This window comes from Silurus meridionalis, chromosome 1, assembly GCF_014805685.1.
Source record: "Silurus meridionalis isolate SWU-2019-XX chromosome 1, ASM1480568v1, whole genome shotgun sequence".
NCBI lineage: Eukaryota > Metazoa > Chordata > Actinopteri > Siluriformes > Siluridae > Silurus > Silurus meridionalis.
The window spans coordinates 6,866,962-6,892,480 of NC_060884.1; the positions used below are offsets into that span (position 1 = coordinate 6,866,962).

The 25,519-nt window shown below is 37.2% G+C and overlaps 1 protein-coding gene across 10 annotated transcripts in view; it reads right to left on the bottom strand.

Annotated features, from left to right (window-relative positions):
• Positions 1–25,519, bottom strand: part of inpp4ab (inositol polyphosphate-4-phosphatase type I Ab) — a 62,696-nt gene that overhangs the window by 15,827 nt on the left and 21,350 nt on the right. For 3 of the 10 annotated variants that reach the window (XM_046857112.1, XM_046857068.1, XM_046857077.1), the window contains exons 2-18: positions 25,265–25,442; positions 23,148–23,192; positions 22,523–22,641; positions 19,911–20,027; positions 18,941–19,020; positions 18,026–18,137; positions 14,917–15,007; positions 13,632–13,779; positions 12,421–12,551; positions 11,702–11,806; positions 10,519–10,627; positions 9,175–9,192; positions 6,894–7,080; positions 6,454–6,663; positions 4,788–5,100; positions 553–585; positions 148–320 (exon numbers count right to left, since the gene is read on the bottom strand). In XM_046857112.1, the coding sequence (XP_046713068.1) occupies positions 148–320; positions 553–585; positions 4,788–5,100; positions 6,454–6,663; positions 6,894–7,080; positions 9,175–9,192; positions 10,519–10,627; positions 11,702–11,806; positions 12,421–12,551; positions 13,632–13,779; positions 14,917–15,007; positions 18,026–18,137; positions 18,941–19,020; positions 19,911–20,027; positions 22,523–22,641; positions 23,148–23,192; positions 25,265–25,355 (2,082 nt within the window). In that variant the 5' untranslated portion in view covers positions 25,356–25,442. The remainder of the gene's footprint in view (positions 1–147; positions 321–552; positions 586–4,787; positions 5,101–6,453; positions 6,664–6,893; positions 7,081–9,174; positions 9,193–10,518; positions 10,628–11,701; positions 11,807–12,420; positions 12,552–13,631; positions 13,780–14,916; positions 15,008–18,025; positions 18,138–18,940; positions 19,021–19,910; positions 20,028–22,522; positions 22,642–23,147; positions 23,193–25,264; positions 25,443–25,519) is intronic. The other 7 variants (XM_046857120.1, XM_046857095.1, XM_046857086.1 and 4 more) reach the window with 7 other exon arrangements.

Genomic DNA, 25,519 nt, shown 5'->3' on the forward strand with positions numbered 1-25,519 from the left:
ACTAAAATTCCTCTTGTTTGGACCTCGTCAATCGACTTTACTGAGAGTTCATCAGAATGTTAGCTACATTCCAGATTCCATATATTCATAGATACTCTGAACACCATTTCACTACATTCATGTATGTTGATGATTGTGTTCACTCACCGTCTGGCAGAAGACGACGTCTCGCCGGTACTGCACGCTGAGGTCCATGGCGATGGTCGGTGCTCGGTCTTGCATTAGCAGGAACACCATTGACTTTTTGGCCTTGTCGCTCATCATTGCCACGCACTCTGTTAGTGTCGTTAGCAGGGGATACAGTGCCTCACTCCACTCACCTGACACATGCACGGTCACACAGATGAAAAATGAACAACAGCCCAGTATAATTCACTCTGAAACAGTAGTCAGTATGTAACACTGTGATGTAGTTTCTACTTCTATACAAATAGAACATAAATAAAACACAAAGACAACATAAAGCACAGAGAAATTATGGAGAAAAAAACGACTTTATGGTAAACATTAAGCATAAGCACATCAGCAATAAGGCGTTGGTTGGGCTCTTACCTGGGTAACTCTCCTCTCTGGTGCTACTGCCATCTAGAGGGGCAACATGCACAGTTAGGTAGCACAACCAGCACATACAGTCTGGACTTGCAAAGCTCACACAAACACACACACAAACATTATGGCTAAACATGGCAAAACACACAATCTAAGCAAAATAACCCCACCTTGCATGTAATATTAAAGCTGCACTAAGCAAAATAGCCTGAAACTAGATTTATCCTTGTCAGAGTTGTTTTTGTGCGTTTCCGAGGCAAAAATATACTACTGATGGGTCACCTGGTTCATCACAGGGCACCCTGCACATACGTTCACACTAAGGGACAATTCATTTAATTTAACTAACCAACTAATATTTATGCTGAGACAAATAATTAAGATCCCAACAGAAAGACATAGAGAGAATCTTTACAAATAAAGCAACCTCAGGTCAGGATAGAACCGGGGACTGTAAGGTGACACTGTGCAAGCCTGAACATCTAACATCTATAAATCTGCGGATCGCATATTCTTAAACAAGCATAAATTTGTCACGTACATTACAGCAAAGTAAAATTCTTCGCATAATCCAGCTTGTCATGTTAGCCATTAAACGGCACACCTGCAGAAGAAATGGTTGAGAGGCAGTGGCAGCTTGGTGCTGCTGGGGTGCTGCTTGAACCCCCAAACCTTCTGATCATTAACTCAAAGATTTAAACGTTAAGCCACCACTACCCCTAGCCACCACTTCTTGTGTATACCTGGCAGGATTTTTTTTACTCTTTCACCAAATCCTGCTTCATGTTACATTGAAGGCTTGTAACACTGGGTTGTTACAGTAGTTATCCCCACGTTTACATCCTAGGAAATCTTTATTTTCAGACCTTCCATTTTCAATTATTTCAAATTTCCCTTCTTTCTATGCGATGGATGTTTGGGTGTCATCTTCTATTTACTATTTCTGTCGATCATCAATTCAATTATTGTTATAATTCCTCCCCCAGCATGCTCTGTGTCTGAGTCATGCAAGCCCTCTCTAGCTGGCTCAGATTAACATGGCAACACCACAAAGACTTGAGACCAGCGAGTCAATTCACAGAGCGGGGTGCTGGTCACATGAGTCGCACAAGGAAAAAAAAAAATTCCCAAAGAGCTGAGAAATGACACGGCAACAAAAGCAAAACATGACTCAGTGGCACTGACTGTTTAACATGTTTACATTGGACATCCTTGTATTGTGGCACATACCAAGACAAAGACACGGACAGGGTCATAGACTGACTAATAGCAACAGTTTCACGAGAAAGTTTTAAAAAATTGAGAAAAAATAAATGAGGTATGAGTGGTATATAAAAAAAATGTAGCTGATGCAAAAATAACTAATGACCAAGATAGCAAGAAGCCTGTTGCTATGGAATCATGCACTCTGATGAGCAGGTGAGAAGAGGGGAAGTAAAGTGTGTCTGAGAAAATCTAAGCAGCAAAGCATAATGAAGGCTTCATGTGTGATGTCTTTTTAACTGTGAATTTAAGCTCTGAGTGGGACTGATTTGGGATTTCACACGGATACTGTTTTTTTTTGCTCTCGTATAAACGTACACATGATCAATATACTCAGATAGTTACTACTTTTAGCAATCACACAAACTTTTTCGTACTTTGCTATAGGGAAACCCCCTACCAGAATAATGCCACATTGATCACAGCAGCCAGATACAACATTAGCAGGAATTAATACACTATATAGACAATCATATTTTTGACTTTTTCAGCCATATGTGGTTCTTCTCTGAAATAAGTTGGAGGCACCAATTGTATAGGATATCTTCGGATTCGGTAGCACTGAATTTTCCGTTCACTTGAACTAAGAGACCCAAACCTGTTCCAGCATGACAATGCCTCAAAGCTAGCTCCATGGATATATGGTTTACATGGGTTGGAGTAAAAGATCTTGAATATCTTGCTATTAAACTCGTCGTTATCACAATTGAAGACCTTCGGAACAGACTGGAACGCCGATGCACCACAGGCCTCCTCACCCTACATCAGTACCTGAGTTTACTAATGCCCTTATAGCTGAATGATCACAAATCTCCATAAGCACACACCACAATCTAGTGGAACATCAAGCCAGAAGACTGAAGGTTATCATAATAGCAAATAGGCACTAAAAATGGAATGCAAAAAGTTTAGAAAAACACATAGAATCTTATGCTCAGTTGTCCACAAACTTTTGTCTATGTAGCATAAGCTATGTACAACATGTATGTGAGGAATTTAGGACCATGTTGATCTAAATTAGACCACACCAAATGAACATGAACAACCATTTACTATGTATACCAAAGTCTTTTTTAATCCTGGGATCCAATCTGTCAAAAACTGTGCCCGACATTTGTGTAAAGGCAGTTATATATACACATATACAGTTATATATACTGCAAACTTGTAGTTTAAGAATTTTGAAATATTTAAAGCAAAGGCATTTTTCAGTATTTAGAAATATTTCCTACTTCAATTTCAGCACTATTTCTAGGTTCCCATTAAAATTTAGCAACACTGACCATGTTATGTCCTTTGCACAAAAGATCAGTTGACAATCTGATGGATCCGATCTAAAATGCCAATGACTCATGCCAGTTATTGTGCACACAGTTATTATAGCAAAACAGGGATATGGTGTTCCCCCGGAACTTGTGGGAGTTACGCTCTAAGAGCCCCCCGAAGTTTCGAAAATCTGCGAGTTTTGGACGCAACCCCTGCAGCCCTTATGGTACCTTAGTGAATTCATCTAGATATTATGTCACTTTATAAACATAATAGTCTACAGTATTTGATCAAATACATAGTTTAAAATGTTATTCCTAACGTTCCTGAACAATCCCTGCAGATTCTGCAACTTGCTGTTTATTAGATTCCAAATGAGAACCTGCAATTTTTTTCCGAGCCGCGGGTTCCGAACCGAGAATAATCGGGGTTATGTGTTTGTATACCAAAGAGCTGAAAGGACCTGACAAAGATTTAAAATAATTGTTACTATTGGTCTCAGACTTTTGGCCTCAGAAAGACCACTCTGTGAAGCTGGGGATGATTCCACATCAAGAGCCTAAAGATCCATAAAGCCACTGATCCCCCAAAGAACATTTGGTGCCACCCAGATTAGGATGGGTTTCCTTTTGAGTCTGGTTTCTCTAAAGGTTTCTTCCTTATACCATCTCAGAGAGTTTTTTCCTGCCACAGTCACCACTGGCTTGCTCATCAGGGATCAACAATAATAAGGAACTACCTTATATGTAATAAACGCAATTATTCCCGCTTCATCTGTGTGAAGCTGCTTTATGTCCATTGTAAAAAAAAGTGCTATACAAATAAAATTGAATTGAATCAACCTGCTGTTGTGTCAGTAGTGTTACAACCCCACTGCACTTTCACATCACACCCTTACACTGCATTCATTTCCTCTTTATATCTACAAACGTATATAGCAATACATTTATACATCTTTTTACGTTGACGTTACAATGTCAAATTACTTTCAGTATACTTCTAGCATTCTGTGCTGGTGTAATATATATGGATCATCCCAAATTCACATATAAATATATATATGTGTAGTGTTGTGGTGCATCTGTGGAACAAGTCAGTTCCTGTTATCACTTCTGTTATAACAGCTATAAACAGTTGTACCTTCACTATCCTCTCTGCAACATCTTCAGTCCTGATCACGTAGAGTTTTTTTTCCTAAGGTTTACCTCTGACGACTACTTTTTTACAATAATAATTCTTTGGGAATTCCTTGTCATTTTAAATGTGTTGCCTTTGCTGCTAAGAAATTTTTTTTTTTCTTACTCGGTCTGTTACATTCGCTAGTTTATCACTACTAACACTTACAAAGAATGAAAGGAGTGCAAATTCAATGTTTCTGGTCTATTCTTATTGCTTGGAAAACAGTCATTTAAGTGAGAGTGTGACTAACTGTGGTTAGAGTGTGACAAGAACAGCAGAACCTAAACAGCAGGAAGCTGATCATGTGTACAAGTACATTTACACAAGAGCAGTGTAATTCTAAGTGTAAGCAAAGTAAATCATCTGAGAATGGAATATACATTTGAGTGTGCGTATGTGCTCTAGTATGAACAACAAAAGAAATCCCGATCATGCATTAAACCGTAGAGCATGAAAAATGGAAAGAAAAAAATTAAAGAGAGAAAGAAAGAAAGAAAGAAAGAAAGAAAATGTGCACGTGGGACACCTACAGGCATGAGTTTCTGTATTAAGGGGGCATGCAGGATTCAGAGCATGCAGAGATGATGAGGGTGAAGATGAAGGTGGTGATGATGAAGAAGGCTTCTCCGGTGAACCGGCTGACTGACACTCATTTGTGGAGGCTGGGTTGATCCAGAACGCGTGGCACTTCTCGTTACCTTTCTTAGGAACGGCGCTCTGTTGGTCAGCCTGGAACATGTCCTCGCTGCTGCTACTGCTGCGTAATCGCTCTCTCTGCAAGAGCTTATCCACCCGCTGGATGATGCACTCCAGACTCTTATCCACATTCACCCACACTTTCTCCTGAAAGCACAACAGAACAGTACAAAGGATATTTGGATTATATCCTAGTCATATTATGGTAAACTGATCTTAATTGCTGTTGCAGCATTCATCGCTCAATTTCAGTAATACACACATAACCGCATGTTTATATATACACAGACACGCACAATATTTCAGTTGTATTATCTACAAAAAGAAATATAAACTGATTTTTCTTATGACATCGTTTACATAAAACATAATAATACAAAATTTTGTAAATGTATACATTTATTTATAAAAATATTTATATGTAACTGTAATATATATAAATATTTGCAAAGTTTTGAACAATTCTTCGTGTAAACACCACTGTTTTACAGCACTGCTTTAATCTTTCTCGGCATGGAATTCACCAGACACACAACCTGCAAAGGTTGTTGCTAGGATTCTCTTCCACTCCCCCATAATGACATCACAGAGCTGCTGAATGTTAGACACATTTCTGAAATGTGAGGGGTGTACTCACTTTTGGTGAGATACTGTATGTAACCATCAGCTATTTTACCTTAGAGCAGCCACAACATGACACAAATAACAAATACTTTTACAGACTAAACAAACACTAGCTATAATGCTTTAGATCTAGCTTTGGTTTCTGATATTTCTTGTAGTTTGTCACTTTGTGGGAATGCAGCCACTGCTACTGTTATTGCCTGTGGGAAAACCCTGAGTTACCAGGGCTTTTTTTTTTTTTTTATAGTTTTGATGAAAACCAGCAGCTACAGTCTCTTCCGAAGACTGTATTAGAATAGAAAGCCATTTTTTTCAGCTACATGTGTTAAACATCTTGAACAGACCTTTTGTTGAAACCCACTCACTTTTCAAGAAATTTTGGAACATGTTAGATTGTTCGACTGTTTGAGGAATAAATAGCCCTGAATATCTACTCTTAGTTTTAAGCATTGACTTTTTTCATGCAAAGACTCTTGTTAAAAGGATAAACTAACACAAAGAGCCAAGAAAAACGTATTCACTGCTAGAAATAGTGATGTAAAGAAAACCCTAAAAACAATGGTCACTGACATCACCAACAACCTCCATAAGGCAGGGGTCAATATATCAAAGCAAATGAATACAGAGATGAGCCACAAACGTTCTGTAAACAGGATTACCTTTACCGATGTGATGGAAATGCCAAAGTGTCAATGCTAAGTGAGAAATAAAATCATACAAGCTTTTTGGTCAAATATGTATCATGGTAGGGCTTGCATGGTTGCTTCTGAAACAAGCTCACTATCTTTACTAATGATGGAAATCATGATGATAGTAGCAAATTGAATTCAGATAGTCTGAGTCTATCCTCCAGCACTCTACCAGCAGTGCTCTTACCCATTCCTCTTCATGCCAGTCAGCATGTAGGGATGAACGGTTGTTGCTCCACTTGGCTAGCAATGTGTCCTGGTCGTTGCGTAGCACCACATGTTCCAAGTCAGCTGATGGCGAGTTCTTCGAGGCGATGTACTCTGGCCTGGCAGCATTTAGGGCCTGCACTGCTGATGCCAGTAGCTTACAGTCACATACTGTCACAAGTTGCCGTGTCTGCAACAGCAAGAGATTTTGAGCTATCCAAAATTAAAAAAACTATGAACCTTAAACATATTTATTGATTGTGCATTCTTACAGTATGTATTATTGGTTTTACAGTAACGGAAGAGAAAGCAGAAGAGCACCCCCTACAAAAGCTGCTCACTCTTAAAGCCTGTGACAGCTATAAGTTTGCCTATATGTGCTAGTTCTTAAAAATGCTAGTTCTTATCTTACATGCCCACCTTGTCTGCCAATATTGTCAGAGTTCTCTCCAGGCCGTTGGCGGAGCGCTCCTTGGCGGCGCGGGAGAGACGCTCGGCATAGTAGCTGACCTGAGTCTTTAGAGTGTTGATGTGCGAGATGATCTCTTTGGCGCGGACGATGTCCTGAGGGATGTACATGATCGACTGGGAGCTGCTCAGAGAACTGCTGCATGGACACAGGGTGTTACATACATTACAATCATTACAACTCTGTATGACTAGATAAGTGCCACATTTCTGTTAGACAACATTTCACAATATTATCATCAAGGGTGTGACTGATCACAAACAAATTAACATGGAAGTTATGACATACAGCAAAGCTGAAGCTTGAATGCAAGGATTTCAGTAAGTAAAAAATGCAGTTTCAACTTTGATTTACATTTAGCAGTGTGCAAGCAGTTATTTCCAAAAAAGGGAGGCCTGAATCCAGGCTAAGAACAGAGCTGTTAAGTTTTTTGGCCAAGGGCTTAACAGTGTATGCCAAGATGACTTAGGATTCCAACTAGCTATTCCTCTACCTCTTACAACCTACACACTAATCAATCTTTACCTCTCTGACTCTAACCAACTAGCTTGATTACTCTAGCTTAAGCATCTCACCCCCAAGTTCTAACCAGCAAGTCCTAAACCTCCAACACTAATCTACTATCCCTAACCCTCTAACTCTAACCCATTAGCCCTAATATACTAGCAAACCCACCATCTCTAACCTTCAAATTCCCAAAATACAACCTTCGGGTCATTTTTACAGAACCACAAATCACTGAACTGCTGTTGTTTATCTAACAATAAGTTAAAGTAATAATATCCTATACAAGTGGCTCAAAACCAACAAGGTCAGTAATTCATAGCCAATGGGTCTGTGGCTTCTTAATTTAGTTACAGTGGTATTGAAAAATAAAAATCTATATATTTTTCTTTATTTATTTGTCTGTCTGTCTTTCTGTCAATCTATAAGAATACAGGTACAATATCTACACCATTTCATGGTTAGTCCAAATTTCATCAGCCAATATATGTTCGATGTCTGGAGAATTAGCAGTTCATAACCATAGATTGTGGTGTGGAATTACGAGATTTATCTCTGTGACTAAGTAACTATAGCTACTATATAGGGAATTTTTAAGGTAACTCTATAAAAGCAAAGATGATATTTAACTGTGAAGCAAAAAACATAACTCTGTGTTGCCTGTTACTCTCCTTATCATGGAGCAGTAAAAATCCTGTCCCAACTGACTTTTATTACCACTTGTTGCATTTCCTTAATGCCTGTACAACATCTGGAAGGGCACCTTTTGGGACATATTATAATTGGACTGCCTCACTGTACATTTCCTACAAAAACTGTTTAGTTAATGCCTTCAACTTTATTTACTTATCATTTTACTTTTTTTTACTTATAATTTTTTCCCCTAGTTTTTATTGTTTTTTATATTTTTATAGCACTAGCACACCGTGACAAACCAATGATACTTGGCAATAAAGATGATTCTGATTCTACATCAGTGGAACATGTCAAAATAGCAACATCTGTTTAATGAATTGTTCCCTCCAAATATTATAATGAGCATTTAAATGGATATAAATATATTTCTGAATGGGAACTTTATGAAGACTGACATTTGTGGTAATTTATGTGAGTGGGTGATTTATATGGTGGGGTTTTCTCACTTCTGAACCTGTGGATAAACTGCCATCGGTCCTGCAGTAACTATAGAACAAAAAACTAATGTAACCTTCAAGAACCTCCACTTCCTTGTTCGCACTATTAACCTGGTAACTCCAAAGCAAAACCACAGACACCAAACATGTGTGTCCAGAAATCACCTACTGAACTGACCTACTGAAATTTATTTTTGAAACCCATCAACCTATGTTTCTTCCCATATGTAATACAGTGAAGAGAGTCCTGTGATACATCCCCATTGTGGAACAGGAACATACATAGAACAGAGACGTATACTGTATGTTTGTGTGTATGGAGTATGAATCTCTCTCACACACACACACACACACACACACACACACACACACACACACACACACACACACACACACACACAAAATCCTAATTATCGCATTTACAGTTATATTCAATGAGAAGATTTCTGGAGATTATGAAGAATTATTTTTTTCATAACTGATCAAAAAAAAAAAAAAAAAAAGGTCCTTAGAAAGGTCCTTCGACATAAAAAAATTAAATAAAAAAAATCACAAAACGACAGGGGAGACAAAAATCAACTTAAAATAAACTCACCATTCCTCCTCATAAATGCTGATTGGAAAACAAAAAGGCAAATAAAGAGCAGGAAAGAAAATGAGAAAGGAAATTTTACTCTTGGTAAACAAGAGGTTATAAAGGCAGCATGGAAAAGAAAAAAATGACTGATTAAGAGCTACAATGAGAAGCGAAACAAAACGGAGAGAATCAGCATGCAGTCATATATAATGGAATAGCAAATACAGAGGGAAATAATCCTCAGGCAGGATGTTCACGTCAAGTCAGCGCTTATAACTGGAAATATAACGAGATTTTGTGTTAAATGCTAATCTGATTTTATAATTTATATAATTTTATAATTTATATCAAGTACATGGAAAAGCAAAGCTGTGATTTTAGAGCACTGATGTGTGTGTGTGTGTGTGTGTGTGTGTGTATGTGTATGTGTGAGAGAGCATGTGAGCTGATGTAATGTGCTGAGCTTAATGCACAACAACGCTGAGTGGGCAGTTGCTATGGTACAAAGACCAGACTCTTATCAAGCAGAGTCTAAAGGCATTTCTGCTTTTCTCTTAGATCCACCAACACACAAAACCTTGGAAATGACGGGCATGAAAATGTCTAGGAGTTTAATTAGATTAACCTTTTTCTAAGGAGCCTTGATTGAATCAATTGCAATAAAATTCATGTTCATCAAGATGATTTGGTTCGGATGCTCAAGTGAGTTTTTCTGCCATAGGAAAGTCTTCCTTAAAGTGGACATTTGCGCTATTCAGCTTCTCAGTGACAACACATGGCAAGTGTTTTTTTTTTGTCAGAAATAGTGGTGAGGAAATTATTTTTTATGAGGTCCACCATCTCATGGCTGTTGTTCAACATAAACAAAACATAGGACATTACGCTCTTTCGAAGTCCAGGCATTTATGGATTGTCTACTGTCTTTCTTACAAGCTCTGGAGCAAATGATTAGCTCTTTTTCTTATACACAAGGTCTCTCTGGCACTTCCTTTTTCTCAGACACTTAAAAACACATTCTAAAGATTTTGGCTTATAAATCCAAGGCAAATCATACACTGTTGGACCACACTTGGAGAGACTTTTAAAAAGTGCAAAATAAAGGGGTGCCAATAATTTGACACCTCAGCATTTTCCTTTCATTTTTACCAAGCGTGCCAATAATTAACAAACTGATTCTATATACCCATGTCTTACACACATAGAAACCCTAAAACCTTGCCTACACACACCCCAGTATGTTTAACACACACACACGTGCACGCACGCACACACACACACACACACACACACACACACACACACACACACACACACACACACAGTTATTCTATTTCATGCAAGAGTTCGATCACAGTCACTTACTGTTTCTTGGCCTCCTCGAATTTCTGGATGAGTTTACGCAGGCCGCTGTTCTTAAAGCCCTGACAGTGAGCTGCTGGAGCGCCAATTGTCACCACATCGTATGTGTGATCTACACACACACACACACACACACACACACACACACACACACACACACATTATAAACAAGAATAAACATAGACCAGATCATCCAGAACACAGTGAATAAACACAAGCTTAAGAATCTTACACGATGCAGAGAGATAACATTAGTCTCACTCAAAACACACACACACACACACACACACACACACACACACACACACACACACACACACACACACAATATAGGTTCTTAATGATATATATCAGATAGCTGAAACAGATATCTAGTGCCTTGCTAGTCATAGCTAGTGTCCAATGTAGGTCAGTGCTTTCAGTGGACTGTGTCCTAAAAAGGAGAGAAGGGTAAGTGTTGTGTGTGTGTGTGTGTGTGTGTGTGTGTGTGTGTGTGTGTGTGTGTGTGTAAGAAAGAGAGAATAAGTAAAAAAGTGAATGGCAATAATTCAAAATTGAGAGGATTTAATAATATGTATGCTTGTGTGTATGAGAGAAAGAAAGAATAATGTGTTCTCCTGACTGTGTACAGTTTTAGCACTAAAGCATAGAAACAAGAGAAAAACAGCCAAGACTGTGTGTGTCTGTAAGTGCACTAAATAGTGTGTCTTCCTTGTGCAAATAAACCAGATACCTAATGGATGGGTAAATAGAATGGGAAAGAAAAAGAGAGAAAATTAAATAAAAGTAATATTGGTTTTTTTTTTTTTTTTGTCTACAGTTCCTTATATTTTCTTTTTGGCAAATATATGTGTCTTCTATATTTTGCAGGTCTTTCTATAATATTATGCTGGTGTACTGTCATTCATTCTTAGTTTTATTTCAGTTAAACGCTAAAAATCAACACACCTATAAGCAACAATACTGCAAGCTACAGAAAAGTTCTGTAAAAATCCATGTTTTAAACAATTATTTTAGTCTATTTTGGGTTTCTCTGCAATCAAGTAGAGAGGTCATTATATACAACTGAAAGTAACTGGCTGGGAGTGGTGCCAAGATGTCTGTTAAGCGGACAGACTTTACTAGAAGAGCTATGGCCGAAGGTTGAGCAAAGAGAAGGGGAGAGACGAGCAAGGTGGAGTCTCACCAAACCCAGAGTCATCCTGCACTCGCATCCTCTGCACATGGAGGTTCGTAGACATGAACTCCAACTTCCTGTCAGCTTTGAGGTTGCTTGCTTTGAATGAGGGGCCTGAAAGAAAGTAAGAGCGAGGAAAAAAAAAAACTGTTAGCAACAGAAACACTCTATTAAGGACATGTTTAAAAACATGAGCAAGTGTGAAATTCTAGTTTCTAAATCAACTTTAGACATGTTTAATCTGCTTCGAAAAGGTTGCACCAAAGAAGTCCTGCCTGGGAGCAACCCACACTCCTGAAGCAAATAGAATCAAATTTTGGTGTCAGATGAGACCCGAACCCCAAAACATCATACCAGTCTCTACATTTTAATGGACTGAACTTAAGATGCCATATACAAATCAAACAATCTATAGAAGTTCATAGAACAATAGGCCAAGATCATCTTTCATGCTATAAATGGCAAGATGAGGTTTCCTTCCTTAAAGGAAGGTTTCACTCAATGTAATCACACCCAATCGGTGGAAAGTGTTGAGCTATCTGCCCTCTTCCACATTCATGAGCTGTCAACAATAAAGTAGCTTTGCTGTGTGGGGTTCAAATTTCAATCGCATAATTGTGAATTTAATTCTTAAATATCCTTCATTTTGCATGTTCAATTCTCTTCCAAAAATGTTGAAGTTTGACTGTACACATTATAAACACGTTGCATCATTGTTTTCCACACACCTTTGTATTCCTGCTGGTGTTTCAGTGTCTCCTGGTAGGTGAGAATGACGCTCTGGTACTGCGTTACGATCTGCCGCCGGAGAGTCTCCCAACACGGAGATAATTCCCCCAACTCTTCCAGCTCACATACTCTGTGGACACACACACACACACACACACACACACACACACACACACATTAGATAATTTTCCTTGGTGTTTAATATTGTGTCTATGTAAGTGTGTGCATACAGTCATGTAGCAATGTCTACTTCTGAAGGAAACCTTCCCGCTGTAACACATCATCAAAGCACAAATTGAGATAATACACCGTTTGTTTTTTTTAAACATCCCATTCCACATTTAGTTTCCATTTGCTGTTAATAAGCTCCAGTCTTCTGGGAAGATGTTCCACTAGATTTCACCCTACATCAGGTACTGATTGTGAGAATGAGGGGGGCCTAGGGTGCACTCAGTGTTCCAATTCATTCAGTAATTTCATATTTAGTAATGTTGAGTTCAGCAGGCCACTCAAGATCTTTTATCCAACCAAAGTAAAAAACACTTTTGTCTATAAAGTTTGTTGAATCTTTCCCAAGCGGCATGCAATTGCTAACCCAATGACTATTGGTTTCTCTTTTAATATCTTTATAAATGCTCATTTAGGTTTATGCTTTATTCTTTAGAATTCCATGTAATAATTTATTTTATTGTCTGTGAACATGTCATCCACAAATACAGGCTAATTCTCTTTCAAGCAAAGAAGCAGGCATGCGTGAACATGATCCAGACACGGTGCCATCATCTCCGGGCCAATTTAAGACATTTATGAGATGGCAAACTGTGATACAGACCATGTCAATCACGTGTGAAATCAGACTGTACACAACACAATAACAGATTGATGTCAGATTTTCCTCGGGTTTAATCTTATCAGTTGAAGCATGTGCTCAGGCAACACACTGATTTGATCCAAAAATGGATCATGAATCACGAAGAAACACTGAAATTCTACTTAAACTCGAGTTGCTGTCAATTGCGTCATTTGCAATGAAAAAAAAAGGCATTTCAAATCAGTAAAGAATGAAAACCAGAAGCAATTTCACTACTCTACTCCCAGACTTCTAGACCCTAGTGTACATTAACCCTGTGATCCTGACATGGCTAAGATTGAATATCATTACTATGTCTAATAACTGTTTATCAGCATGAGTATGTGCATTCATGTTTACCTGGCTGAGTCCTCTTCCAGCAGTAGTTTAACAAACTGCCGTGGGACATTGAGAGACAGCACGCTCTCTGCCATCTGCTCCAGGATACGCAAGTGATTCCCGTCAGTGGTGGGTAAGCGGTACATTCGAGACATGGTTCCCCCAAATACTACGAAGGATAAAAATGTCATTGAGTTTATATAAGAATATAAAAATTTAGTTCTTCAAGAGTGCTAAAGCAGATAAGACAGAAGTGCCAGATGCAAAATAACTCAGGGTTTTTATTAATGCAAGCTTTCGAACATATGATTATGAATTATCACTTATACAGTGGTCAGACTGAATACTCAATTCTGCTTGGTTTATAGTTCCGGTCAGTTTAATCAACTAAGTTAATGTGCTGCCTAATTACAATTGTAACCATAGTAACTTTTTATTAAACACAGATCCATTGCAGCAATTTACATGAAATTCTGACCACATATTGCTATTAACTCAAGAAATCTATACAGATAAAGAAATAATTTTCCAACCAATAAAAATAAGTTACATTTAATAAAGTGAAATGACACAAAAGTACTGGACATTCTATGTAAAAGGCAAAGCAAATTAGCAGTTGGTTTCTTTAAGTAGTTGTACTGTACCAAATAAGTATTTTTTAGGTTAGAATAATTGTTCATAAGTTATAAAAAGACTTACTCAAAGCCTCTAAATGCAAATATATAAATGCAAATATATAAACATCTCATAATGAGTAGAGGCAAAAAGCTCCCCGAAGAACTTCCCAACAAGACAGTTGCACTAGATAACAATGACACTGGCTGTTTGACGATGAAATGTAGAGAAGTTACAGTAAAAGTCTCCCAAAATGGAAATACTTCAGTAAAATACAGATACGTGAAAAAGCTACTTATGTATACTAACGAATAACATTTACTGTATTACTCTCCACCACCACACATTGTGGTTTTAGTTTATAATTCCACAAATTGAGAGACTACTGGACTAATTAAAATGATTAATTATTTCATCATTGTTGCTCAAAATGGAGCAATGTATAACTGTACACTGTTTCTTCTGAAGATGAAAAACAAGAATGTCCAAGATAGCAATAAATACGACACCTTTCGCATTAAATTACACAAATACACTCTACATTTGGCTGGCTGCTCTCTCAAGAATTCTATTATCAAGATATAAAAGTAAAGAACTCTTGTCCTTTTCCCAGTCAAAGACAGAAGAACATTTCATTATAAGAAACTGACCTAAATAAAAAAAAAAAAAAAAAAAAAAACTGAATTCGTACCTGTTCGCAGGAGCGTGTCTTTACTCAAAGAGGCATATTTGGCTCGAATTCCTATTGATTCTGTCAGACTCTCATCGACAGAAAGGACCGTCTGTGGAGAAAGAAATAAACCATACACAAATGTTTGGTAGTTTTGCTTACACCAACGAGGTGATAAAATTCACAATTCTGATTGGCTGAGAAAGTGTTTCTAACAGTAATACTGGCTGTAATTCAAAGCCTACACTAATCCCACTTCACATTTAGTCCCCAAATTTTATAACTGCCATTATAATAACCTCCACTCAACCTAGATTTTGGAGTGTGCTTGTGGAGATTTGTACTCATTCAGCCACAAGAGTGTTAGTAAATTCAGGTGCTGATGTAGGGCAGGGGTGTTTAATCTTTTCCAAAAGAGCCAGTGTGGGTGCAGGTTTTCAACCCTTGAACAGTTGGAATGAAAACCTGCACCAAACCTGTTCCTTAATGAAAAAGATTGAACACACCTGATGTAGGTTGAGGAAACCTGGGATGCAGTCAGCATTTCAATTCATCTCAAAGATGTTTAATAGGTTTGAGGTCAGAAAATAAAGCTGGTGGGAGGAACCACAGATTCTATATGGTAAATGATTTTTGTAGGTGTTCCACAACATTATAAGTATTTATAAGGGGGTTAGAGCATTCAATTTGTGTCAGCATTAGCAAACTGCTGGGGTGTACAATGAATAAAATCATAACACAGCACCTCAATACTGATTATTACACATAATTGCACAACAAATCAACAACATATAAGCGTGGCATAAAAATCAATTGATTTAACAAATATAACTATATCTAGATTATCTATATCGTACAACATCTATATGGTGGAGCAGCTGTTTAACCGTCAGAGGGTGATCACTTTTTCCGACACACAGTGTTGTAAACGCCCAGTCAGGTAGTATCAATCAGGTACCATCCAAGACACAAGGGGGTGGAAAGCAACCTCCATCGCTGTCAGCTTCTCACCCAGAAGTGCCAGCTCGACTGTGTCAAAAGCACTGGAAAAGTCAAAGAACATAACCCCCACAGTTCTCACCGGTTTATCCGGGTGTCCAGCTGTTGGAGGACGAGTCTCTCCAGGGTCTTCATGATGTAGGATGTTAAAGCCACTGATCTGTAGACTTTAGAGCCACTAGGTCAAGGTGTCTTCGGCACAGGAACAAGCAGGACATTTCTCACAACACATAGACCCTTTTGAGTTCCAAACTCATGTTCAAGATCTGCTGAAGTACACCTCCTAGTTGGTTCGCACAGCTCTTGAGCACCCTGGGACTTACCACAACGGGGCCGGCAGCTTTTCCTGCATGGAGTCCCTTCAGCAGGTTTTTCACCTGGTCTACTGTGAACTGCATCGTTGCGGTTACCAGTTGAGGCAGGGAGGTATTGTTCCCTTTTGAAGTGCAGCTGGTAAGGATGTTCCTGAGGTGTGAAGTGGAACCCCCAATGAAGCAGGGGGAGCAGCTAGGAGTGAGATAGGAGGGTGAGGAGGGGAAAATGTCTGTGAAATTCTGCAGGTGAGTCTGAGTAAGGCAGTGTGGGGGTCGCTAAATCAAACCTGTAAAAAATTCAATTTTTGTTCATTAGCCTTCACCATCAGCTCCACTACCAGCCCTTCTGTAACCCGTGATAGTTCTCATTCCACTTGAGACCTCTCTCACATGGTTTTGCTGGAGTTTCCAGTCCAGCTTCCTCCTATACTTCTCTTTGGCTTCACTGATCACTCTAAAAGCCCTCTTCTTGGCATTCAAAATGTCCTTTATGTCCCTTGTTACCCACGGTTTATTATTCGAGTAACAATGTACAGTTCTAGTTGGGACAACAGAGTCCACACAGAAATGGATGTAGTCTGTCACACACTCAGCAAGACCATCAGTGTGCTCTCCATGAGGCTCACAGAGTGTTCTATCCATGCAGTAATTTATAGGCCTCCTTAGTACATTTCTTCACTTTTCTGGTGGTCACAGTTTGTCTCTTAACTAGAGGAACAAAGCAGTGTTTGAGGTGGACCAGATTGTGGTCTGACCTACCCAAAAAAGGAAGGGGGGAAAAGCTGTATGCATCCTTTAGATTAGCACACAACAAGTCCAGTGTCTTATCTCCTCTTGTTGGGGAGCTCACATACTGTGTACAGTTGGTCAGTGCTTTCTGCATGGTGACATGATCAAATGAGATGATAAGGACACAAGGTAATAAGTTTGTAATTTTTCAATGACACGGTCAATGATGTCACATGCCAACGTCGGTTTGGGAGAGGGTGGAATGTATACCCCCACAACAATAACGTGGAAACTCCCTGGGCAGAAAATATGGTCAGAGCCCCACATCCAGCAACTCAATGTCCAAGCAGCATACACATTCCTTAACCGTCATGTGTTCAGGGTTACATCGTCTTTGGTTTACAAGAATAGCAAGTCCTCATACTTTGTACTTACCACTCATAATGCAATCACATAATGCCTCGGTGTAGCCATGTCTCACTTAACACATGAACGCCGTTAGCTCATCCATTTTAATTGCTAGAGATCTCACATTCCGCATAATGTCTTAAATCTCCTTGTTTCTCTTTGTAACTTAAGTATCAAGTTACAAAGTATTTTATTTACAGAAAGTTAGAAAAGATAGTGTGAGCAACTCTATTATTATTATTATTAATAATTATATCAACCTTGCACGGGAGATCGGCATTTGTTCTTTTTAATCCCAGTGAAAGGAAATCGCAATGCTACATAATACAAGACATTGTATTAATGTGCTTTACACATTATGTGAGAACCATTTGGAAAAGACCCATCATCTCCCTGCTAATAGTATGCTGCATAAGGAGCTTTTAACCACCAACAACCTGCTAACCACCAACAACCTGCAAATCTGCCCACGTATTGATCAAAACCCCTAAAAAAGAAAAGCCTGTAGTCCCAGGCAGCCACCCGAAAGATTTAATTGTTACTAGTTTTATGATCACATTCACACTAAACACTCCTTGATGTTCATATACAGTTTACCATAATGTTTTGAATTATTAATAAGCATCTAAATAACATATACATGGGAATGGGTTCATGCTGGCAATAAGTGTGTATCTCACCTTGCCATTGATGGTGTCTGGTAGATTGGTGAATTGTGCCCGCTGCTCCCTCTTTTCATCCAGCTGCCAGGCGGTAATGGTGATATTCCCCACACACCTGTTCTCTGCTGAACTAAGGCATAATGAAGACATTTTGTTCATCGCATCCACTGAACCTGCTCATAAAAATATAGGCTATTGGGCAGGAATGTACAATATTTATTAAATTAGATACATTTCTTTGCATTATCACAAATTTTGCTCTGTGTCCTTGTCAATGCTGCACTCTTACAGTTTTACTGTTTCATTGTATTGTGGTTTGCATTAATGTTAAAAGAACAGGTTTGCACATGTGTACTTGTATGTAGTCCTGCATATTGGTCTGTATCCTCTTATTAGTTATGTCATCTAGTGTTCATTTATGTTGTTTAATGTAACACCCCTGTAATTCAGTTCAATTCAATTCAGTTTTATCTGTATAGCACTTTTAACAGTAGACAAAGTCCCAAAGCAGCTGTACGGAGTTAAAAAGGTTAATAAATTAGGTAATAAAATTATGTTAGCACCTATACGTTTTTCCCTTATGAGATTATTCCTTATACATTTATTCCTAATGTGCGAGCCAGTGGCAAAAGTGGCAAGGAAAAACTCCCTGAGATGGTATGAGAAAGAAACCTTAAGAGGATCCAGACTCAAAAGAAAACCCATCCTCATCTGGGTGGCACCTAATGTATAGTCTGATCCTTGTTGAGGTGTGCTGTTCAGTGATGGGTCCTTAAATGCAAAACTGTTCATGCAGGAACGTTGTTTCATTTCACTGTGCACTGCAATGACTTGACTATACAAAAGGGAGTAACACATTGGGGGGTTTTTTCTTCACATTTTTAGCATTCTTTCAAATTTTAGGTAGATTTCAAAATAACACAAGGTCTGTACCTAAGTGGCAGGTGGAGTGTGTAGTTCTTGTCCTGCAGCAATTCTTTTACTGTGAACATCGCAGAGCCTAATAAATACATCTGCAAAACAAAAAAGAGAGAGAGAGAGAGAGAGAAAATGCATGTTTGATAGCAATTTCCTGATGTATTTCTTTGTACCCTTGAAGAAAATGAGGTTATTTAAAAACTGATGCTTTTTTTGCTTCCTGAAAGGGCTGTCATTTAACCCTTTTTCATGCAGAGACAATGGGACAACCAAAAACTATATTTCTATATTTAATTGTATTTCGCTAAGAATGTGGAGAAAAAGTTGTTTAAAATATGTTCTTCTTGCACTTCTGTGAGCTAGCAATAAATAAATAAGTAAATAAATAAATAAAACAGATATATTAATTCAAGGTCAGAGCTCGTGGGTTGTATCTGAGCCTTGGGACACATACATCATCACGGATACATCATCTTTTATCACACCACAGCCTTAGGCACCTTTTGATTCCTCTAAATGCCAAACACTGTTATCATATGCAGTGGTTATCGGCAGAGGGCAACCCAGAAAAGTGATAGAAAGAGGTCATACAAAGATATACAAATGTGATATGGTGTTGGATTTTTGTTGTTGTTTACTAAGTGACAAAGATTTTAGTTACACGTGAACTACCCACTCACCTAGAAGTCAGCCAATTCATTCTCATTGCAGAATTTGTAGCATTAACCAGTTGCTCCTAACAGTGTTTGTCTGGCTTTACTCACTACAGATCTGTCTACTTCAATGACATTAAGCCAAAACATAAGCCAATGTTGTAAATTAATGCTGTTATCACGGCTGGCAGTATTTATCGCACTTACAACAGTCTAACATTCTCTTATATACTTAAAAACCTATTTCTGCCATCTTCATTTATCATGTGCTAATTTAAACACATGTTTGGAAGCTGGACTGCTTAAAACCTGCTTGTGTTGTTAACTCTCACCGTGCCCTGCGAGCGATCCTTCACGTCATACACGGAGAGTTTAATCTGCGTCTGCTGATTGATGAAGGAATCCTGGAAGAAGGCCACACTGCTTAAAAAGATGGGGTTCGTTGTGCCCTGAAAAATAAACATTTACAATTACAGCATTTGGCAGACACCATTATCCAGAGTGACTGACTTTTATGCAACTGAGCAGTTAAGGGTTAAGGACCTCGCTCAAGGGGCTCAGCAGTGGCAGATGGTGGTGCTGGGATTTGAACTCATAATGTTCCAACCAGAAGTCCAACACATTTATTTTAATTCCAGTTTGTAGTTTGATTTTTAATTTCAGTTTCATTTTCATAATTAGATTCATAAATGGCTTTGAGTGCATTTGCATCTTTTTGAAGTAATTACTTTTAGTTTGTATTTAGCTTTAGTTTGAGTTCCTAAATATCTAATATAAGGCAAAAGCCTTGATATTTGTAAATATATATTTGACAAGGTTGAATTAATAATCAAAAGATTAGATGATCTAATATTTAAATTAACAAGCCGGAAAAATTAATCAATGTTGAATTGACCTGCCTGAACATTTATTACAACTGAAAAATCTTTAATTAATATATGCAATCTTCAGTTGCATAAATAAATGGGAATTGAACATGAGAACATAAAAATTTATTAATTCCCACCTTTTCTATGTCGTAAACAAGACAAAAGAGCTTAGTACTTAATACCATGAGGTTTTCACTCATATTGCAGGTACATTTTTAAGTTTAGGTTTTTTTTTTTTTTTTTTTTGGTGTGAAAACTCATTGTTTTTATTTTTATTTCTATTAAAAAAATATTTTACAGATAGTTGTAGTTTTTGGGATAGTTTAACTTATATAAAAGACTTTTATAATAACTATAATAACTTTGGACTGGTTGGACATGCATCAACACTGATTTATAAACCATGATTCTTTATATATTAAGTAGATTACAGTATGTCCAGACAGCTGTCATGATTTTTTTTTAGTACATAATACTAGATATAGTACTAGATATATATTAGAATAGAATTTTAGTACATAGGACAATAAGAAAGGAATTAAACATTAAAATGGGATGTGGTGTTATAAGAGAATAAATAATAAATCTGTAGACACAAAGCAAGGATAATGTTACCACCTTGCTGTTATCTATTATTTCAGCTATACCACAGAAATTTTCTAACACTAACAAACAAAAAAAGCCCTTTTCACCTATAGACCTTTACAAAATGGTTATAATTAAGATGCCTTCAAAAATATATCGCTATGTAACTATTTAAAATTTGACAAAAGTTTGTATAGATGAGGCATCCACCACACAAATCCCAATATAAGTTGTTACTATGAAAATGATAACGTACTAGAAATAATGCATTAATATAAACCTTAAAGCTGAAAGTACTGTTAAAAGTGCAACATGTGGTATTACTGATTTCAAATTGCATCACTTTTACATTCTTCCCCTTTTGTAGTGACTTTTTTTTTTACACTGCAAATGAGGAAGCTTTATAAAAGGCATTTTAGTAAATATTACATGAAAGGAAAAAAATCACACCGATTTTCTACTCAACACAGGAGTGTTATTGTGTCATACAATACTTGAGCCAATCAGATTCAGGTATGCAAATTTAAACATTGCAAAAGAAATTTCAGGGGAAGGGCATGGAAAAAAAAAAAATGAATGTAATATTCTAAGAATTGAACACAAATATACAATAGGAATAAGAAGAACATGAACTCAATGGCAAAAATGTAACATAGCATCAAAACCTTGCTTGTCAAAAGTTTTCCATTTCATTGATCATGCTTTCTGAAAGTGCTGATTTGGGTTTTTGTTTACGCATTTATAGTTTGGAAAATACTGACATACACTGACAAACTCTCATTGGGGGTTAAACTCTTCACAGCGAATTACCCTCACTGGCTAGTGGGATATGAATGAACAGTTCCAAGGATTGCAGACTTCAGCAAAATATGGAGCTAAATGTGTTTCTTTGAATTTAGTCTTTGTCGTTGGTAGAGAAAATTTCTTGCCAAGTTGATTACAACATTAGTTTGAAATTAATATTTGTGGTGTTATTTCAAAGAGCCATTGGAATATGGTTTTTTTAATCATAGACCAGCCACTGCATGATGTCTATGTAAGACATTAATGTTATTAAATGTTTTTGACAAAGTCTTTTTAGTTTCAGGGTGCTTTTCTTCATTTCTCTTTTTAAATTATTATGTTTTTTCCATTTCTTGGAATGTTACATTCAATACTTTTGGCATAAAAATAATTCCATAAAAGTAGAAAACCATTTTTAGCTCCTTAGTTCCAGTGAAGGGAATTTTTAATCCCTCGGTGTACAAAAATATTCTATACACGTGTATCTACCATGTTAATTTAAACAAATTTAATTAAACAATTTCAATATGGGATTAATAAAGTATTCTGATTCGGATTCTTCTAATCAATATCTATAAGAATAGATTTTGTGGCTGGAAAAAAAAAAAATCATTGCACGTTATCAGCTTTAAGGTTTGCATTGCAAGATGTGTTCTATAATTGCATTGGATTTTTGAATGCAAATTTTGTGAGACCACTTTAATTACCTCAATGATCTCTGTTTGAGCATGCTTGGTCCAAAAGGCTTGAGGTGAAGTTGTACAGCTCACAGCTACAAAGCTGTTGGGTTTTCGGTCCAAACACGGTGTAGTAAGCTCGGTGCAGGCTACACACACACACACACACACACACACACACACACACACACACACACACACACACACACACATACACATACACATACACAGGTCACAAAAGGGTGAGAATTTTCCATAAAGCATCCAGTGTATACGAAACAGACATGGCTACAAAAAAGGCTCCTCACTGCATACTGGACTGTATTTACCAAGACATGGAGCAGAGCACAACGTCTTCAACAACATAAGCTTTTAGCCAGGCACTGTCATTGACCTTCTATATATACTGTATACACACACCTACAATATTCCCTTCTGGATTGCCTCACACAGACTGGGGTTTAAAAACATTTCTGTGCACTTGTGTCTCCATTAAGACATCAGGGTGACACCAGAACAACACACCACAGAGATTGAGGCCAGTGCTCACGAATAATAGATAACCTCATACCCGAATAGGTGTGACCTTATGGGTGTAATATAAGGAATATATGGAATAATAATAAGAGAAATGATGCAGACATCACATACTGACCAAGGCTGAATTCCAACACAGGCTCGTCTGGGTCCTGGCTGTTTCCTTTAAAAGAAGAATTAAAGGATTGTGTCATTTTAGAATAAACACCTGCTGTTCCATTGGGAAGATGCAATCTAGGAAATGGTCCAGTATATTAGGGGAACTGTATGTGTTATTCATATATTTTATACTCAAAATATAACTCATTCCAATACTTGTGTGGCTACTGATGCAAACAATACATGATTGTTGAGGTAAACTGAAGGCCATGGTGAAAACGTATAATTGCAATTTAATTGTAGGTAATTACTAGTTTGGCTTATTATTAAAATAGCACTTTTTTGCATACTTTAAATCTTATTTATATGTAACATCCTCTGACCTTCAATACAATTTGAAAAAGCATCCTTTTTCATTCAGCGATTAACTATACACTATTGTATCAATTGAATGAGCAAGGTTTAGCATTTAATCCTTTCAGTTTTGCTAACAATGGTATGCATTTTTAACTTTATCCTGCTTCTTAATAAAATGAATGTGCTTATGTGCAGCCCCTGTTTTACCTCAGAAAAATATGTACTATGTAATAATGATAATATGCTTGATTAAGCAAACACACCCAAAAATTGTGAACCTAATCTTTTAAATAATAAATATTCGGTCAATTCTGCTAACAAGTAAACATTAGCTAGCTTTAAATAACTAAAATAGCCTGTTATCTTTGTCAAAGCCAAGACTAGCATGGATTCCAGTAGCTGACATAAACTGACACAATACATAAGGCGAAATCTATTTAATGGTAAATAAGCTAATATTTTGCTTATTGTTTATTTTTGTATTTCACATTATAATTAGTTCATTTATAATCCTGTTTGCATGCTTCTGCTGAACCAAATGTTCACAGGTACAGTATTTATTATTATATAGACATAATATAACATTATATAGACATATTATATAGACATATTATTACACAGACATAATATTATTCCTTGTTCAGGTCTGTTGTCTTTTTTTTTTTTTTTTTTTTGCATGAAAATTTTGACATGTGCACTTTGTGTTTTTAGTATAGAGTTCTGTATAGTTCTGTGTTTCTTTTGTTATTTTAAGTTGTTTGATGGAGCACCTTGTTGTTTCCTGGGGAAACGTTGTTTCGTTTTACTGTGTACTGCACTGTATATGGTTGAAATGACAATAAAGCCTACTTGACATGACGATGTATCGCTAACCAGCCATTACACTAGCAATTTTACAGAGACTGTAAAATGGCATAGTTATTTTAGAAGTTACTATATATTTTCTATAATATTTGAGAAAATCAAAAAACAGCACATTTAAATCCAAAAATTAGACATGTGTTTAGCATGTGAACTAACTGTAGAAAGGAAAAACTTTACTTTAGATATGAGTCATTATTTACTCAAGGCCATTTTCTTTTGACTCTTTTTCACCAGTCCATTCAGTACATTATCACCATCGCTTGGTCTATTCTTACCTCCTTTAGGAAAATAAACTTTCAATGGATGTTTGACACTCATGTTAATATTTAGCTAAATCTGTTTAATCTGTGTTTGGTAATTATGTTTTCTAAAATTGCACTTAAAGTTACATTTAGATATTGGCAATTAAAGGGCATACACATGCTTGTCATAATTATAGACAATTCCTTCCAGAAAGTTCTTGTGACTTAGTGGGAACTCTTCCACGGCCTGGTACTGGTCATGAACCTGTGGATGGGGACCTCTGATTTAGAGTTATATTTTAACTTTAGTATAACATTATTCTAACTATTCCACCCCTGAACAATCTGGTACCAGTGTAGGCTTATTTCAGGAATTTTGATGTTTCATGATCTGTGATTATTGTGACACAAATACCCATTGATGTTCATTGTGTTGTGACTGTAAAAAATGGTTTATATTTAAATACGTTCAACTATTAAATCTTTTGTTTCACAAAACCAAATTTCAACATGTTTTCAGAAGGACGATTGGAGCCCATAGTCATATAACCATTATTAAAATACAAATACATCCAAAATAAAAGCCTGTCAATGATCACAAGAGAGTATTTTGAGAGTTTGTCCTATTCCAGATGACATTCAGAATAAATATTTTGCTATTGAGATGTCTGACCTGCCAGGGCCAGACCAAGCATCTCAGAGGAGATGTCCAGCGTAGAAGCTCTGTACACAGACCACGGTCGCTGTCGCTCTCTCACGGACATCTTGCTAAGGTGTGTGTTCAAGCTTGAGAAGTAGCAATGAAGAAGTGCACATCTCCAAGGGCAGCCTTAGGGCAACTTCTCAGTCAGCTGAAATTGAAAATTAACATGGACTTAAACAGAATATTATTAAAGGAAGCACAATTACACAGAAAGGGTTGTCCTGG